The following is a 17,269-nucleotide window of genomic DNA, read 5'->3' as shown; positions in this document are numbered from 1 at the left end:
TACAAACTGGGCTATGTCCAGCTATAAGTGTCCAAAATAAACTTACAAATCAAATGTAGAATAAAATCTTAGCAAAAGCTTATGTGGTCTGGTAACAGGTTGCCCAAAATGCAATATAACGTATCATAAATGCGATCGCTCCAGTGTTTTGGATTTCCCCGGTCATTCCTGAATCGTTTCAGCGAGAATGAAAATGAAGATGAGCCTGTGATATCCCAGACTGAAGGCAAATGCTAGATCACATGGCAAGATTTAATGATAACCATCTATAGGTTAATCTGCATATCATCCTTGCGTGACACGCTCATCTTTTAAATTGATGAGGTGGGGGTTCTGTGCAAAAGCGCAACATTTATGTCAGGAAGAAGTGTCCCAACGCTTGTGGAACATCCCATCAAGAATGTGGAATTACGCACACAAGCAAAAAAAAGCATTCCCAAACACTCCTTTAGCTCCTTTCAAACATGTTCATTTTCTTGCTTCATATCAGACGGCAGAGGTTTTTATTTGTTCTCCTGTGGCTCCTCAGCCTGTTCCCTACTCCCAGTTAAAGAATGCAAATCAAATGAAAATTCCCTGCCAGATCTCCAGTTCCTCCCTTCAACATGGCAATTTCCCCCCGAAAATCTTGTTTAAGTAGGAGTTTATAAATCATAAACGGATTCTGTTCAGACGTTCATACAGAAACAGGGTAATGGACCTCAGCTACACCTGTATATAATTAAGTACCGGTTTGTGTGCAGGCATGTGCTTAGGATATGAATACAAGATGAGATTGTTGTAGTGAATTGAGAATTTCGGCTTAAATCATATTTGATAAGGGGGGAAGGTTTGAAAAACCTTTTCATCAGTTTGTGTGACCGTATTTGCAGAAAGTATTGCATTGGTCGGCATTTATTTAGCAGTGTCAGCAGTTAATGGTGCTTAGTGAAAAATTACCTACTGGATCTTTGACATTAGTCTAATCCTGCACTGCACGATGTTAGGTCTCCAGGGCGAAGAAATCGTATTCACTTGGCGTTCTAATTTCAGCAGCAGCATCTGTTTAAAATACTACCAATTGTTTATTAGTAGTCTCAAGGCCAGGCCCAGTTTTACTAATCAATGTAGAGTAGTCCACCACATAGGAATACATCTTCCTAGTGTACTTAAGAGACCACTTGTTTTTCACTTTGACTCAAACATCAGTGAAAAATGTTTCCACTGTTATTTCCTGCCTGTAGCTGCCCCAGCACCACTTTGATTTAAAAAAGTTTGTCCTCATCACCTCTGTTCAATCAATGTCCATAAAGAGCTTATTGTATCAAGGCCGTGAGGAGTTACTCTTTCTTTTGTAGCATCGAAAAAAGACCTAAAGTTGAGCTTTAATTGAATTCTTGGTTAGTTTCTGCTATTATTCCACTACGTAAACAGCATCACAAAATGTGTTCGAGGCTGCCCATTTCGCAGTTATGTGTTAATCAACACTGCATTTCTTTCAAGATAATTTGTGGGGTTCCTCCCATTTTTGCAATTTTCTAGGAGTCCAGTTTGCCCTGTATAAAGTGTAAGAATGAGTCATTTTAAGGGTAGCTGGGCTAGCGGTGTAAAAATGAGCTTGCTATGTTTATTCCAGATCTATGTTCTGGAAGCATGCCTTTCATGTTTGATATGTCACAGGTCTTTATTTAATCTTATCTTTACCTTCGTACGAGTATCCATACCATTTTGCCGCCTCAGTTTTGAGATTCTCTGGTGTATGTAGTTCTTTTAAAATTAACTGTTTTATACATTTCCCATCTTTGCGCATCACACAATAACTTAGGCTGTGTATACTTGTATTTAGACAAGTTTCTTTTGTTTTTTTAACTTCATACTATTTGTGTCTTAAGTCCAAAGTAGTTGTCAGCTGTTGATTTTATGATGAAAGTTGTACTAATGGTTTTTAATGCTTGACTTAAACCTTCGGAGAAATGTATGCTTCCTTTGCAGAGTTGAGCCTTGTGTTTAGTTGAGAAAAAAGCAACTCTTTATTGCTGGATTAGTATGGATTCAGAAAAGGTAGTGGTGATGAACAGAGTGTCTGAATTAAGCAGACCACTCCTACCCAGTCCAAAGATCAGGGCTTGATCCATCACCGTTATTTAGCTCACTGCCCCATCCCAGCTCAGAACCTGGCTATATGCAAATTAGTCTGTCCCTGGCCCAGTGCATCATGGGAACAGGGCAGACCAAACTACCAAGCCAATTCTTCACCAGAAAGGAGACAAGCTACCGGGGACCGGTTTCTGGCATTTCAGCCTCGTCAGCCCGGCTTGCTTGAATCCTGATGGAGCAGTGAGCAAGGGACTCATGTCTGAGTATACCCTGCCACACCTATAGTGGCCAAAAACGATTCAGAAAAGGGGGTGGTGATGAACAGAGTGTCTGAATTAAGCAGACCACTCTTACCCAGTTCATCACCACCCCCTTTTCTGAATCATTTTGTCCACCATAAGCGTGGAAGGGTATACTCAGATGTGAGTCCCTTGCTCATTGCACCATCAGGATTCAAGCAAGCCGGGCCGACGACGCCTGGAATGGCAGAAACCGGTCCCCGGAAGCTTGTTTCCTTCCCAGTGCAAGAATTGGCTTGGTAGTTTGGTTTGCCCTGTTCCCATCATGCACTGGGACAGGAACAGACTAATTTGCATATAGCCAAGTTCTGAGCTGGGATGGTGCAGTGAGCTAATAAACGGTGATGGATCAAGCCCTGATCTTTGGACTGGGTAAGAGTGGTCTGCTTAATTCAGGCACTCTGTTCATCACCACCCCCTTTTCTGAATCGGATTAGTATGGAAGCTTTAGTAAGGTGCCTTTCCTGCATGGTTGCCCCAAACCTTTTTTGCCAAGATACCTGATGCACTTTGACTGAGTGTGGCCTGGGTCCCTGCCAATCAGGATCCCAGGGCCTGTGTTCTTTCTCTGAACTATACCAACGCTTCCTTAATTGGCACAACTCTGGCCTACCTATAAGCCCTTTGTAAAGGGTACCTATGTTACCAAGCGCATGGTAGCCCGACTAAAGCCTCTGAGGGCTGCAGCATGTATTATGCCACCATCGAAGACAGCTCACCACAGGCATGCACCACTGCAATTGCAGCCTGTTTGTTTTGGTGCAGCTTAAAGTGAAGAGTCGACATGGCACACATCCCTGAGTGTCATACCTGCCCAGCACTGCATGATGCTTAGGTAAATCACCCTTACGGTAGGGTGATCTATGGCTCATGTGGAGACCTATCAGCATGAGCAGGCAGGCCCCTATAATATATAATGCCATTCTTAGATGATAGAAGTGCTCAGCAAATCCATCCTGAGTATATGGTCTGGTGACTAGACGTTGAACTTCATAGCACCGTGATGGCTTTACTGAATCCTAGAATGGGTGGTAGCAAACATCTGAGAATAATACAATTTCCACTGGTCCCAGTGTCAGATTTATCATTCCATGCACTCAGGGGGTCTCTTCTAGAGATGCCCCTGAACCAAACCAGCCTCTGGTGGAATTCTGACTGGTGACCACCAGCATGCCACCCCAAAACAAGTTTCTAGACCCCTGGGTTGGGAGCCTCCACTCCCTGGTCCCGGAAACCAAGCCTTTCCTGGGCAGGATCAACCATTGGTGGCAGGGGAGCTTCCAAGGCTTTGTCGCCTTTACAAAGCAACCCCCAGCATGCCCCCTTCCTGTCTCACCCCCTTTTCGGCGGGAAGACAGGCTGGAGAAAGTGGAACAGCCCAGAAGGTGTGCCCACCTCTGCCAACCCTACCCCTCCGGTGGGAAAGGCTAGCTGAAGCCCACTCTTCGGTGCGTGCCATCTTGCAGATGGCAAGCACTCCAATCTGGGATAGGCATAGTGCTCACCTCCTCACGTGGGTTGAGCACCTTAAGGGTGTAGTCACCATAAGGACAATAGCCCATTGACTACTATCTTTAGGTCCCTAAAACGCCCTTTAAATACAGTATTTAGTGGGCAGCCCTGAACCCAGAAGCCAGATTCGACGTGACCAAGCCTGATGAGCCGTGTTGCAGAAGAGGAAGAAGACGACAACTGCTTTGGCCCCAGCCCTACCGACCTGTCTCATGCTCTGTAGCCCCCGCAAACTGAAACCGGCGTGTCCTGAAGCCGGCAGCCTCAAGGAACATGCCCTGCCTTCCCAAGGAACTCTTATCTCTGTGGACACCGGATTTGTCTAACAGCAACTCAAGCTAGGACACTAGATCCAGGCGGATCCGCGAGTCCTCACCATTCTGCACCTGATGGCACTAGTCAAAGTGGCCCAACACCCTAGCGAGGTCACCCCATTCCCCCCTAGCCCCCCTTCACCCCCCGGATTCCTGGCCTGTCATCCAGCATTGGACTGCCTCCCCTGACCTTCTCCTTGACACCTGCATTCTCATCGTAGAGAGTCCCTCTGACTAGAACCAGTGAGAAAAACACAACACGAAAAGACAGCCCTGCACCTGCAGCTCCTTAGTCACGAGGTGCCCGTCTGACGGTGTCCAGCAACTTTTCAATTTCATTCTTCAGTTGTTGGGTCCCTTTTTCCAGTCTTCTGGCTCCAGCCTGCAGTCCTTTTCTCTGACCGGTATTCTCCATATGAAAGCATTGAGCTCCTGACACCACCTCAGCACCTGCTGGTGGTGTGGACTTTGTGCTAACCTGAGGGCCCCTTGGCCATCACCTTAACCCCAGGAGCTTGCCTCCCAAGACTGAGTGGCCTGCCTGTGAGCCTCTCCAACCGAATTGTGCCCCCCTAACCCCATTGGCACCCTGCACCTGGCCGCCCTAGTGCCGCTGGTGGTTCCTCTTGAGTGCTAACCTGAACCTTGGTTCTAACCCCCAAAACTCCAATCCTAAAAACGTTTACTTACACTTAAACTTAACACTTAGTTTTTCTCCATAGAATTGTATGGTGGGTCTTCTCTGAAAAATCGGTGTTGAACTGTCTTATGCTGCTACAAAATTAACTTAGTACCTTTAAGAGCTAACATGTTTACTGATGGATGTCCTGTGTTGCTTACTGTTTAGTTGTTCATCCCAAACTAGAAAAGTAACTACAAAGTAACCTGCCAGTAATCTAAAATAATTTCAAGTACCTTAAGTGTATACAGCCTGTCTCTTCTACTGCAGCAATTTATGTTTCTACATAACCAATATGCACTGTATCTTGCAAATTAACATTGTAAGAAAAGTGTTACGTAACTGCTACTGAGTAAATCTTTGTTCTAGAAATAAAAATAACAAAGTAGCAACTTTAAAAAAAAGATTTGGTCTGGATTCAGTCTTTGAATGTGACCTCATTTCTTGCCTGAGTGTGTATAACAAATGCTTAACACTACACTCTGATAAGCCTGACCGCTGAACAACACTACAACAAAAGAGAGTAAGGTATTATATATTGTAGCCTCTGCTATACCTTTAGGGATCCACCGGACTCTGTGCACACTATACCTTACTTTGGTATAGTTTATATAGTCAACTTCCTGCAGAAGCATGCAAGTATCTTTTGGTGGGAGAGGTGTGGCGCCGCGGCCAGGGCGACTGACGCGGGAATCTGGGGATCAGGGTTCGATCCCCGGCTCCGGCGGCAGGGTAGCCCAGCACCATGTGACTCTGGGCAATAGCTTGCTTAATCTTCCCGACGGCCCCCAGCGCCTAGAGATCCTTACGGGTGATTGTGCGCTTTACAAATGTGGACTATTATTATTATTATTAGACAAGCCTAGATGCTACGTGCAACACTAGCTTGTATAATTGCTTTTGCAAGACTCCAGGAACGCTGAATAAGGTAAACAAGAATGGGGAATGCTTGGTGGCAGCTGGTATTATGAAGAGTCCTGCTCTTATAAAATCAGCTGGTGTGAGGTTTTGCCAAAATCTTTGCTCTCAAGGTTTCTTGTGTAAGGATGTTTTTTGTTGCTAATCCTCCAGCATTGAGTAAAGCTTTGTTTAATCTTTTTTAGATGTCTCCGTTTCGAAAAATACCTCTGCCCCCCCTCTGTGGTCCCCGGAGCCTGATCGTTCCCATTCGTTTTCACATCACAGCTCCACGAGCTTGAAGAAGCCGGCATTTAACCTGTCCGCTTTTGGTTCCCTGTCCCCGGTGAGTACCTTGTTGCAGCTCTTTCAGTAGAAATTCAGATTTCTTTTTGGTGCACTCTCCAACCCTCTACGCCATAATTACTGGTTTCTTTTGTGTTTGATTGCAGTCACTTGCTAACACGTCTGTAGTGAAATCAAGTCAGCTTGGAGATTCTCCCTTTTACCCAGGCAAAACTGCATATGGAGGTGCATCTTCCACAAGGCAGTCCAAAGTCAGAACGACTCCTTATCAGGTAAGAGAAACCTACTGGCAGACTTTAATTTTTAATATGACTTTACTTTCACTACAAAGCTTTGAATGAAAACTTTAATGGACATGAGTGATTTTTGAATGTAACTAAAGCGTTGAGTGGTAATGCACTGGCATTTATAAAAAAAAGCACATTTTCCTTTGAAATGGCCACTAACTTTGCACAGACATACAGTTTTACTGATTAAACTATATAGCATACAGCAGTCAAAGGATAATGAGGAAATGGGGTTTCTGTGAATGGTTATCATGTGTGCATCTTTAATTAAAGTGGCTTTATATTGTTTTGATCTTAAGAAAATCAATTTCCAGCACACTTTGGAGTTTCAAAAATACATACTTCAAGCGGATCTATACCTGCTCTCTGTGTGTCTTTTGGAAGCTTGCTCTGCTGTTGCTACTTTTAGGCAGTCGGCATTTTCCTGCCCTAAACTTTGAGGCATTCTAGGAGTTTCCAGCTGCCTGAACCTGCTAATTGCTCCATCAGGAATGCGTTTTAGACCTAGACAGGACTAGTTGGCAGACCTCCTGTTCTAAGCTACAGGTATACAACAAGCTATGTGGAGAAGTGTGGCTCAATGGTTAGAGCGGCAGACCCTCATGCAGAGATCTTGCCTGGGACCAGGGTTCAATTCCTGCTTTGGCAGGTCTTGGGCTCAATTTTCCTCGGACCTGATAATTCTCGCCTCAGTGCCTATTCTAATCATGGGTCCCACTATGCAAATCTGGGTAATAGCTTGCATAATCTCCACAACGGCCCCAACAGCGCTGGGATGCCTGGCTTCACCTTGGGGGTGCCCAGGAGTGGGCATTTCACAGGGAAAAGCCCAGAAGGGTTGCACAGCGGTATGCGTACAGCGCCAAGACACCTCCGGGTTTAAGTGCGCTATACAAGTACGAATTCATTTCATTTCATTTTAATCCCTCCCTGCAACTGACCCTGCTTTGACTTGCAACTGTAGCTGCCTGAGCCCTGCTGGAGTGAGTTCCTGCTCCCTAAGTGGTGCCTCCCCTGCTCCTGGTCCTTGGCTGGTATCATTTGAGCTCCTCCTGCGAAATCCTGAAGATGGCAACTTTTTCAGCAGGTCTAACCTGGTCCCTGTACCCGGCCCTCACTCCATCGAGGTCTGCCTGAATGTGTGACTTTGTCGGGGTCAGCGCTACCAGATAACCACAGTTAGCACTTTGTGTCTTGGTGCAATTTTTGCTTAAACCTTTAAAACTGCATATCTTTAGTCCTACTGATTTGATCTTTGTCATGTTGGTCTCATTTTATTTATAAAGTGTTGCTCTTATATTTTGAAACTGGTGAGGAATATCTCTTGCGTTTAGTTTTTCCTTTATTACTGTTTGTGTGCTGCTTAAATACATAACATAGCGCCTCTAAGCCGGACTGGTGTTGTGCCAAGGTTTAAGCACAGGTTGATTGAGTCACATTTGATGGTTCACCCTGACGAGGGCTGTGGTTGTTGCTTGACGAGTGTTTTCAGCTTCCTCAATCAAAAACCCAATTTCATACACCCACTCTGAACAATTAGTTCTTATAACTTCATCATAAACTTTTCCAGTTTAAAGTCTGAAAGAAATGTGGATATTCAACCTTAAAACACAGCATAAAAAGCATCTCTTGTCTTGTGAAGCTTCAAGTTTAAGTGGATACATTTTCAATAAAACATCAGCACCTTACATTGTTCATGTGAAAAACTATACTTCTGTAATATGGTCATCCCATGTCCATACATTACTTAGTGATCAGGATGTTTTACAGAAATTGAAGCATTCACCCATTGTTTCCAGAGGCCTCACCTTGGAGGAGATATTCATTTTATAAGCCAAATCCTGTGAAAGTCTTCAGATTATCCAGCATGGACATCATTAACAATTAAGGAAACAGTCTATTATGAAATGCGGCATGTACTTTTTAGTGCCTCGCTGTCTAGATTATGATTATTTTGTCTACTTGGAGATAAAGTGGACGTTGAACTTAATAGAGAAGGTCAATCGGATATCCTTACCATAGAATTATCCTTAGGCATCAGAGTGGATCCATAAATATTTTGTTTGTTTTGTGACTAGCACCCCTGCACGCTGGTAGATGGTGTCATTCAGATCCTTGTGACATTGTTGGTGTAGTCCCACCATATAGGGAATCTAAAAGGCTCGACACCTTAAGCAGGAACAGTTTTTTTTCTTTTTGCAGCCTGGACACCACCCAATTGCTAGATAGAGCAGTTTCTTCATCGGTGGCTGACAAAGACTGGCTTTTCAGGGGATGTCAGAGCTACGCTTATGGACTTGCCCTTTGATTGTGCCTGTCGCTTTTTTCAGGCGGACTCCGCCCTAGAGCGCTTCAAGGATATTAGTGATACGACCAGGCCCTTGAGCCTTTTTTATTGTGCCCCGTCCACTCCAGACTGCCTTTCGCTCCTTTTGTGTCCACGGAAGGAGATTCCAGCTGCGTCGTTACCCACCCATCCACCACGGCACGCAAGCTCCCAGCCTCTGTGTGGCCTAGGACATGATACCCCCCAGATGTAGGGCCTGGAACCCATCAGCCCCAACCACCACCAGCCGTAGTTTCCAAACCTCTTTATTTCACCCTCCAACCATCATGGACAAACAGTGGTTGGCAGAATACTGAAGTGGTGGTTAACGAATTGCAATTGGGTCAGTAGCACACTGTGACAGATGAGTCACTTCTGGCATGAGGTGGCCATCTGGCAGAAGTTGGAAGTCTGGGGCTAAAGGTGACTGCCAAATTAATTGAGGGGTACAAAAGAGTTGGATATCATGTTATTTTGGTAGAGATACCAGGAGCAAGCCAGATAGCCCATTAAAGTCATGAGACTATTAAGAGATAGACTCGGGAGGGAGGGAAGAAGCTTACACTTCATGTAGCCTTACAGTTTTAGATATTTTGAGTCAGGAGAGGTGGAGTGATGCTTCCCTTGGTCCACAATTAGCATGGACTTCGGCTCCACCCGTAGATTGTTTGTTTCTTTCTCCATCTGGTTTGGATGTGAGAAGCAACGGCTCTGATGCTGTTGCGTTTCTGCTTGTAAGCATGAGGCCCTGTATCAATTCGTTGGTTTCCGGAGAAAAATTAATAACACATCAACCATATTTTAACTTCTTCAATTAAATAACTTTGAGCCAACTTAAACACACCGAGGACTCAACAACTGAGAATGTGGGCAGATGGAGCATACCCCCTTTCGTTTGTTCCCACATTGTAACTCAAAGTAGAAGTATCCCTGGTCTGATCAGCACAATGTTTGCTGCTTCTGTCTTTTACCAAATCACCAGGAGTTGAAGTGCACCTTTTGTCAATCCTTTCTGGTGTATAAAACCTTAAGGTATAGAAAAGAATGGTTACCTGGCACATTTGAGGATGCAGCCTCAGGAAATGTCAGAGAAATTGGACATTTTCTGAGAAACCGACACTCCACATCAACTTCCAGGTTCTTCTGAGCCACAGGGCATGAAAAAAGTCCTGAGATACTCATTAGAGTCCCCTGATAAAGAACAGGATCCTTTCAACTGAAGAGGTCAACACCACTTGCGCAGAAAGATCAAGTGCACCACAGATGTCCATATGATGTTGAGGAGCACCACTCCAGAAGTTGAGTGTCCAGTGAAGATAAAGCCAAGAGAAGGCTTGTTGGCCCACTCTCGCCTTCAGGCCTTCGTGAGAGCAGAGAGAGCATACTAAAACACCTTCAGTGCCAAAAAATGCTGTGGGGCATAGGACTTCATCACTATCGACCATGAAACCTGTGAAGTCAAAAGAACCCAGTCCCGATTTGAAATCGAAGGATATTTCAATTCCAGTTTTAGAGACTTCATAGTCTCCAGTTTTAGAAAAACTATTTAAAGAGGTCAATGTTTGCCATAAACTTTTTTATCCATTCTGATACAGGGAAAGTAAATCTCAGAGCCCAATATCCCAAAGAATAAAAGAACATGGGTTATATGTACTTTAGCCAATGCCAAAAGCGTAACAATCAAAAGTAGATCTGTGATGAAGCGAAACCGCGATACCAATTAATTTAGAATGAGTATCTAAGGTTATAACAACCAGCCCTTATAAATCTAGAGTAACATCCCTAAAGTTACTTCGACAAATGTTGTTCACACATGGTTTCCAGATTGGAAGGTGATAGAGAGGCCTTCCACAGGTAGATGCTCATGAGATTTGCTGCAGTTTAGGTTTATACAAGATGTCCTGCTGTCAGTTACCACTCACATCTTGCCAAGGAAGAGCATGGTTTGGAGTTATTCCTTCAAGTTTTTTGGCTTTTTTTAAAAGATTCTCTTGATTTCTAGACAAGGCTGAAGTCTGAAATGAGCATTAGCAAAGCCAATATGTCTTTAATTTGCTTGTACATGCAGAGTTAACACTTTAGGGCAAGCACATTCAATGGAGCAATCCTGGTTATAAACGATTAAATCAGTATTTATACAAATGAACACTGGAAGGAGTTATTCATAAATATTAATTGTTTCTAGAATTACACCATCACTCCTTCCCTCATTTTGACTTTGTCTCTTTTTCATTTGTATAAATACTGATTTAATCGTTTATAACCAGGATTGCTCCATTGAATGTTGTATATGTTTTGTATTATATGTAGAATGCTTGTGATTGTATAATAAGATGGTATTTAATTTTGTGGTATGTAAATAGTGATGTATATATTTATTGTGAATTAGTTGATGTATATACTTATGGCGAAGTAGCTGAATGTTCCTTTCCTTCTCTCTAAAAAAAGTTTAAAAACAAAAAATACTGAAGTAATCAGGTACAAATAAAGGTACCAGGTCGAACAAAAAGAATTTGTGTTTGTCCTATTGCTCCAAAATAATTGGCAGTTTTCAAAAAAGTAATAAGTGGGTGGTGGCCTTTCTGTGTTTTTTCTGGTGCTCAAGAGAAGGCAGGATACCACTAACCGCCAATAGCATTAGGGGAGAGGCTGAGAGAAAATGTGATTGACTCCTTCAAGCTATTGGCTGAACAGCTGATAGAAAAAAGCTATTTGTTGCATGGGACAAGCCAATGCTTATAGTATATTATTAATGTATTTTTGACAGCTGTGCTGGCCCAATCGAAACTTTAAAAAAAATAAAAGGGGGGATATTTTCATAATTCTAACTGCAGGTGATTAATCTAATTGATATTCCTTAGTAATGTTATTTGGAATAGTAAATTAATACAGTTGATATTGCTTCACATTGGTTTTGGAGATTAGTGTCTTTTTTCCCAGCTCTCCGTTACGTGTTTAGAGTAAATCCCATGATAAAGATCTGTGATCACTATTTTCTTCCTTAAATTTCTTTATTAAAATGTTCAAATTTTTCGTTAAGGGTATCAGCACAGATAAATATCAACAAGATAAGAAAAAAAATACACAGTTTGCAATGAATGAGAGAACGACAGATAAGCAAAAGAAGGGAATAATTATACCATATCACAAAAAATTAAGTAGAATACAAGGAATCCATCCTAAACAGTTATCAGAAACCATGTTACCTAAAAAAAGTCTGCCATTTTTAGGCTACCTTGATTATTTCATACCAACATCAAATTAGATTTCCTCTCCGGTTTGTTTTTAATTCAACTGATTCCTTCCATTTTATAAGAGGAGCCCAAATCTGCCGACCCAAAAGCTTCGATTTCTTACCCTTCCTTTCATATATCGCTCTCTCCAATGTAAATGTAGAGCGCAAACGAGCCTGCCATTGCTGAAAGGTAGGGGGGGAGAGGGTCTAGCCAAGCAGAGGCAATGTTAATCCTTAACACTGCCATAGTCACAAAAAGAAATGATACGCTATCCCTATCTGACCCGTGCTGCTTATTCCTAACAAGATTAGTTCCGGGGTTAATATTTTTTCCCCGAGTGAGCGATCTAGATGTTCTTCAATTGACTCCAGGAGCCCCTGAAGAAGAGGGCAAGAAGCGAACATATGAATAAGGTCTGCTTCCAGCCCCCCACATCTGGGGCATGTAGTCCCTGATAGCCCGCCCCACTGTGCTATTCTGGCCGGAGTATACTATAAGGAAAAAATGTGGAGCCTGGAGACCAGCCGAGCATAAAACTGACTGACCCAGCTCCAAGGATTTCAAAACTACATCTGGAGCAGCCCACGCCCGCTCAGCCCATTTAGCCTCATGTTTAGTTAAATCATCCTGTTTTAAACTCATCAATTCTCCATATATCACCTTAATAGCCCCCTTAGTGCGACCTTTCATAGTATCAATAATAACATTGTTGCCAAACCCACTAATCCCTCCAGTTTTTTTGCTGAAAAAGCTACGCAATTGTAGATATTTAAAAAAAAAATTGGCTCTTTCTATCCCAAACTCCTTCTGTATATCTCTGAATTGGCGAAACTCTACATTGTTAATTAGATCCCCGGCCTTTCGAACACCCTTACTAGCTCATTCTGCCATGATCTCCTCAAAGAAGATTTCTGGGAATGTGGGATTTTTATATAACACCGTATAATGATTAAGTCTCCCCAGACCGATCTTTTTTAGCGCCCCCCAAATCTTAAAAGAAGCAATCCGTCTTAAATGTTATCCTCTTATAGTAACTAGGCTCGGTAAACTTAAAAAAACAATTCTCAGCATTTTCACCCAATAATAATTTCTAAACATCTGGGAGATCGATTTGGCCGTCATCTTCTATATCCACTGGACATGATCCAAGCAGTATCCCCATATATTGCAAGGCAGCTGCCCAATAATAGCTCCGAAAGTCAGGAACTGAACCCCCCCTTTTCTCGTGATAAAGACATGAATCTAAGTGACTGTCTAGTTTGCCTGTGTGCCCAAATAAACCGATTAACTAAACCCTCCAAAATAACAAACCATGATCTCTGGAATTCCAATGGGATTGCCCTAAACAGATGCAACATCTTTGGTATAAACATCATCTTAATAATGATACATCTTCCAACGAGGGACAAATGGAGGTTGTTCAGTCTATCAAAAAAATCCACCCTCGTCTTCCTAATTACTGGTTCCATATTTTTATCCACCAATTTTTCTAAATCTGCAGTAACCCGTATCCCGTATCCCAAGATATACTGCCGAGTCAACCACACGAGTATCTTCAAAGCTAACCGACCGGTTATTTATTACTTGGGATTGAGTGCATAGCCGGTAAATGTATCAAACTCTAAAGCGATTGAATCGACCAGTTCCAACACCGAATGTGGATCTGCGGTAATAATGGCCACATCATCAGCATAAGCGAGAACTTTATATTCGATCCCCTGGCTTACGACGGAGCAGATTCTGGGCAGATTCTGTTAGCTTCAAGTAAGCGTAGTAGGGGGTCCATGTAGATGGCAATTAACAGAAGGGAAGATGGGCATCCCTGCTGTTTCCCCCTCTGTATATTAAAGGAGAGAGTATACTTGCCATTAATTTTCAATCGAGCAGTAGGGGCCATATATAACACTTGAACAGATTTGATGAACCCCTCCCCCAACCATCTCATTGCTTCCCAGAGGAAATCCCAGGAGACCCTATCAAATGCCTTTTCAGCATCTAACAACAAAAGAGTCGGAGGGTCTCCTGAGATCTCCGTCGAATCAAAGAGAGTGATCACCCGCCGTATGTGTTGCGTTGTACCACGACCCATGATGAACCCATGCTGACAAGGGTGAATAGTCTTCTTTAGAATGCCGTTTATTCGAGTGGCCAGAATTTTAGAAAAGATTTTTACATCACTATTCAATAGGGTAATTGGGCGATATGACCCCGGTTCTCTGGCTGGTTTGTCTTTTTTCAAAAAGACAATAACATCAGCCCCCACCCAAGATTCAGGAACAGGCCCACCCTTTTGAGCTGACCACTATGAGATCTGGTCCAATAGTCTTTAAAAATCTTATAAAACTCCAGTGGGATCTGATCGGGTCCAACGGCTTTTCCAGAGGGCAGATCCTGCAAGGCGCCCATTATCTCATCTTGGGAAAACACCCTCTCAAGTTCCTCCCTATCCATAGGATCTTCCTTCTCAATAGGTACTATATCTAGATATTCACGAACACCGCCTGGTGCTGGAACTGATCCCGCAGAATATAGCTGCTGGTAGAAAAGCCTAAAGGTCTCACGAATACCTGATGTATCTGTTATAACCTTCCTTCCAGCATCATAGATTTCAGAAATCTCCCCAGGTTTTTGCCTAGCTCTTACGGCCAGAGTATGTCTCACCCGCTTGTTGAATTTGGAGCAATGCTCTTTTTTTAGACAGATAAATCTCAGCCGCATTTTTAGCAAAGTGATCCCCGGCTCCGCCTTTTTCAAAGCCAGCTGTAATAGTATACTTTCTAACACTTCTCCAGCACAGATAGCCGTAGCTAGCGCTTCCTCAAGATTATTTAATTTCTCTCTTAATTCAGACTCCCTCAATCTCTCCTTCTTTTGACGACGCAAACTGTAGCTTAATGTCTCCCCTCTCACCCCGCCTTAAAAGTATCCCAGGCAATTCCAACCCTAGTGCTCCACCGATTAAAATCCCAAAATTCCTTGATCCATCCCTTCCAGTGTGCGATATAGTTGGGTTCACATAGTAGCCTTCGTTCAAAAGTCCATCCAACATTCCTTTTTTCCATACTCCTAAAGTAAACGGTCAGAAGTACAGGGTTATGATCTGATATAATACAAGGGTGCCTCTCGATACCTCGATTAGTGATAAGTTCATTAGACACAAAAAAATAATCCAACGAGAAACGACCTTCAGCTTCAGATGGTTTCAAGTAAGCCCAAACATCTATCAAACCATTATTACAAGCTAAATTAGAAAGGGCAAGACCCATCTGCCTCTTTTTCCCTGAGTAATCAATCAATCAATCAGAGTACTTGTAAAGCGCGCTACTTACCCGTGAGGGTCTCAAGGCGCTGAGGGGATGGGGTGCCGCTACTGCTCGAAGAGCCAGGTCTTGAGGAGTCTTCTGAAGGCGAGTAGGTCTTGGGTCGGAGGTGGGAAGCGAGGGTGTTCCAGGTCTTGGCGGCGAGGTAGGAGAAGGATCTGCCGCTGGAGGTTGTTCGTTGGATGCGGGGGAAAGGCTGGCAGAGCGGAGCTGGCGGGTGGGGGTGTAGAAGCTGAGTCTGCTGTTCAGGTATTGTATTTGTATTGTATTGGGGGTTTTGTAGCGCGCTCAATTACCCATGAGTATCCTGGCGCGAGATGATGCAGCAAAAGCAGAGATATCTAGAAAAAGTTAAAATGTAAGTTTAAACAAGTGAGTTTTAAGTGCTTTTTTAAAAAGGTTATAATAATAATGTAGGCTGGTCCGGCGTTGTGGAGTGCTTTGTGTGTGTGGGTGAGGAGCTTGAAAGTGATCCTCTTGTCGACGGTGAGCCAGTGTAGGTCTCTCAGGTGGGGGGTGATGTGGCTGCAGCGGGGGACATTGACGATCAGTCGGGCGGAGGCGTTTTGGATGCATTGTAGTCGTCGTAGGTGTTTGGCTGGGATTCCTGCGTAGATTGCGTTGCAGTAGTCAAGTCTGCTGCTGACGAGGGCCTGTGTCACCGTTCTTCTTGTTTCGGTCTGGATCCACTTGTAAATCCTGCGGAGCATGCGGAGGGTGTTGTAGCAGGAGGAGGAGACAGCGTTTACCTGTTTAGACATGGAGGGAGGAGTTTAGGATGAATCCTAGGTTGCGTGCTTGGTCGGTGGGTGTGGATGCTGTTCCCAGTGTGGTCTGCCACCAGGAGTCGTCCCAGGCTGAGGGGGTGGGTCCGAGGATAAGTACCTCTTGTCTAGTCAGAGTTCAGCTTCAAACGGCTGTTCCTCATCCAGTCGGCGACGACCTTCATTCCCTTGTGGAGGTTGGTTTTGGCGGTGTGCGGGTACTTGGCGAGGATGAGCTGGGTGTCGTCGGCATAGGAAATGTTGAGGTCGTGTTGGCGGGCCACTTGTGCGGGGGGGCATGTAGACGTTGAACAGTGTCGGGCTGAGGGATGAGCCCTGGGGGACGCTGCAGATGATGTCAGTGGCCTCGGATCGGAAGGGCGGGAGGCGGACGCTCTGAGTTCTCCAGGTGGCGAAGGACGTGGTCCAGTCAAGGGCCTTCTCTTGGATTCCGGCTTCTAGGAGGCTTGTCTTTAGAGTGCGATGGCAGACAGTGTCGAAGGCGGCTGACAGGTCCAGGAGGATGAGGGCTGATGTTTCACCGTTGTCTATTTGGCACCTGATGTAGTCTGTGGCGGCGATGAGGGCTGTCTCGGTGCTGTGGTTTCGTCTGAACCCGGACTGGGATGGGTCCAAGATGTTGTTGTCTTCCAGGTGGCAGGCCAGTTGCATGTTGACGTTTTTCTCGATGACCTTAGCCGGGAACGGGAGCAGGGAGATGGGCCGGAAGTTCTTGAGGTCCTTGGGCTTCTTGAGGAGGGTGTTGATTTTGGCGTGTTTCCAGCTTTCCGGTAATGTCGCTGTTTCGAAGGAGATGTTGATGACCTTCCGTAGTTGGGGTGCGATGGCAGGGTCTGCTTTGTTGAATATGTGGTGTGGGCACGGGTCTGACTGAGAACCTGAGTGGATGGAGTTCATGACCTTGCGTGTCTCGTCGTCATTGATGTTGGACCAGGAGGTCAGGCGGTTGGCGCTGGTGGTGTTCACAGGGGAGGTGGGGTCTGGCGCAGTCGGGGCGGTGGTGGTGTTCAAGCTGTCGCGGATGTCAGCTGTCTTGCGGTGGAAGAAGATGGCTAGTGAGTTGCACAGTTCTTGTGAGGGCGGTATGTCGTTGGTGTTGGGGCTGGGGTTGGAGAGTTCCTTTACGATGCTAAAGAGCTCTTTGTTGTTGTGTGCATTGTTATCCAGGCGGTCTTTGAAGGAGGATCTCTTTGCTAATCTGATAAGGTGGTGATGTCTGCGGGTGGCGTCCT

The 17,269-nt window shown here is 44.5% G+C and overlaps 1 protein-coding gene across 4 annotated transcripts in view; it reads left to right on the top strand.

Annotated features, from left to right (window-relative positions):
- NUP153 (nucleoporin 153) overlaps positions 1-17,269 on the top strand; it is a 454,031-nt gene that overhangs the window by 219,851 nt on the left and 216,911 nt on the right. For all 4 annotated transcript variants that reach the window (XM_078687970.1, XM_078687971.1, XM_078687973.1 and 1 more), the window contains 2 exons: positions 5,984-6,123; positions 6,230-6,355. In XM_078687970.1, coding sequence (XP_078544096.1) covers positions 5,984-6,123; positions 6,230-6,355 — 266 coding nt within the window. The remainder of the gene's footprint in view (positions 1-5,983; positions 6,124-6,229; positions 6,356-17,269) is intronic.

Source organism: Lissotriton helveticus, chromosome 4_1 (assembly GCF_964261635.1).
Source record: "Lissotriton helveticus chromosome 4_1, aLisHel1.1, whole genome shotgun sequence".
Classification (NCBI taxonomy): domain Eukaryota; kingdom Metazoa; phylum Chordata; class Amphibia; order Caudata; family Salamandridae; genus Lissotriton; species Lissotriton helveticus.
This window is presented reverse-complemented; position numbering and strand designations above follow the sequence as displayed.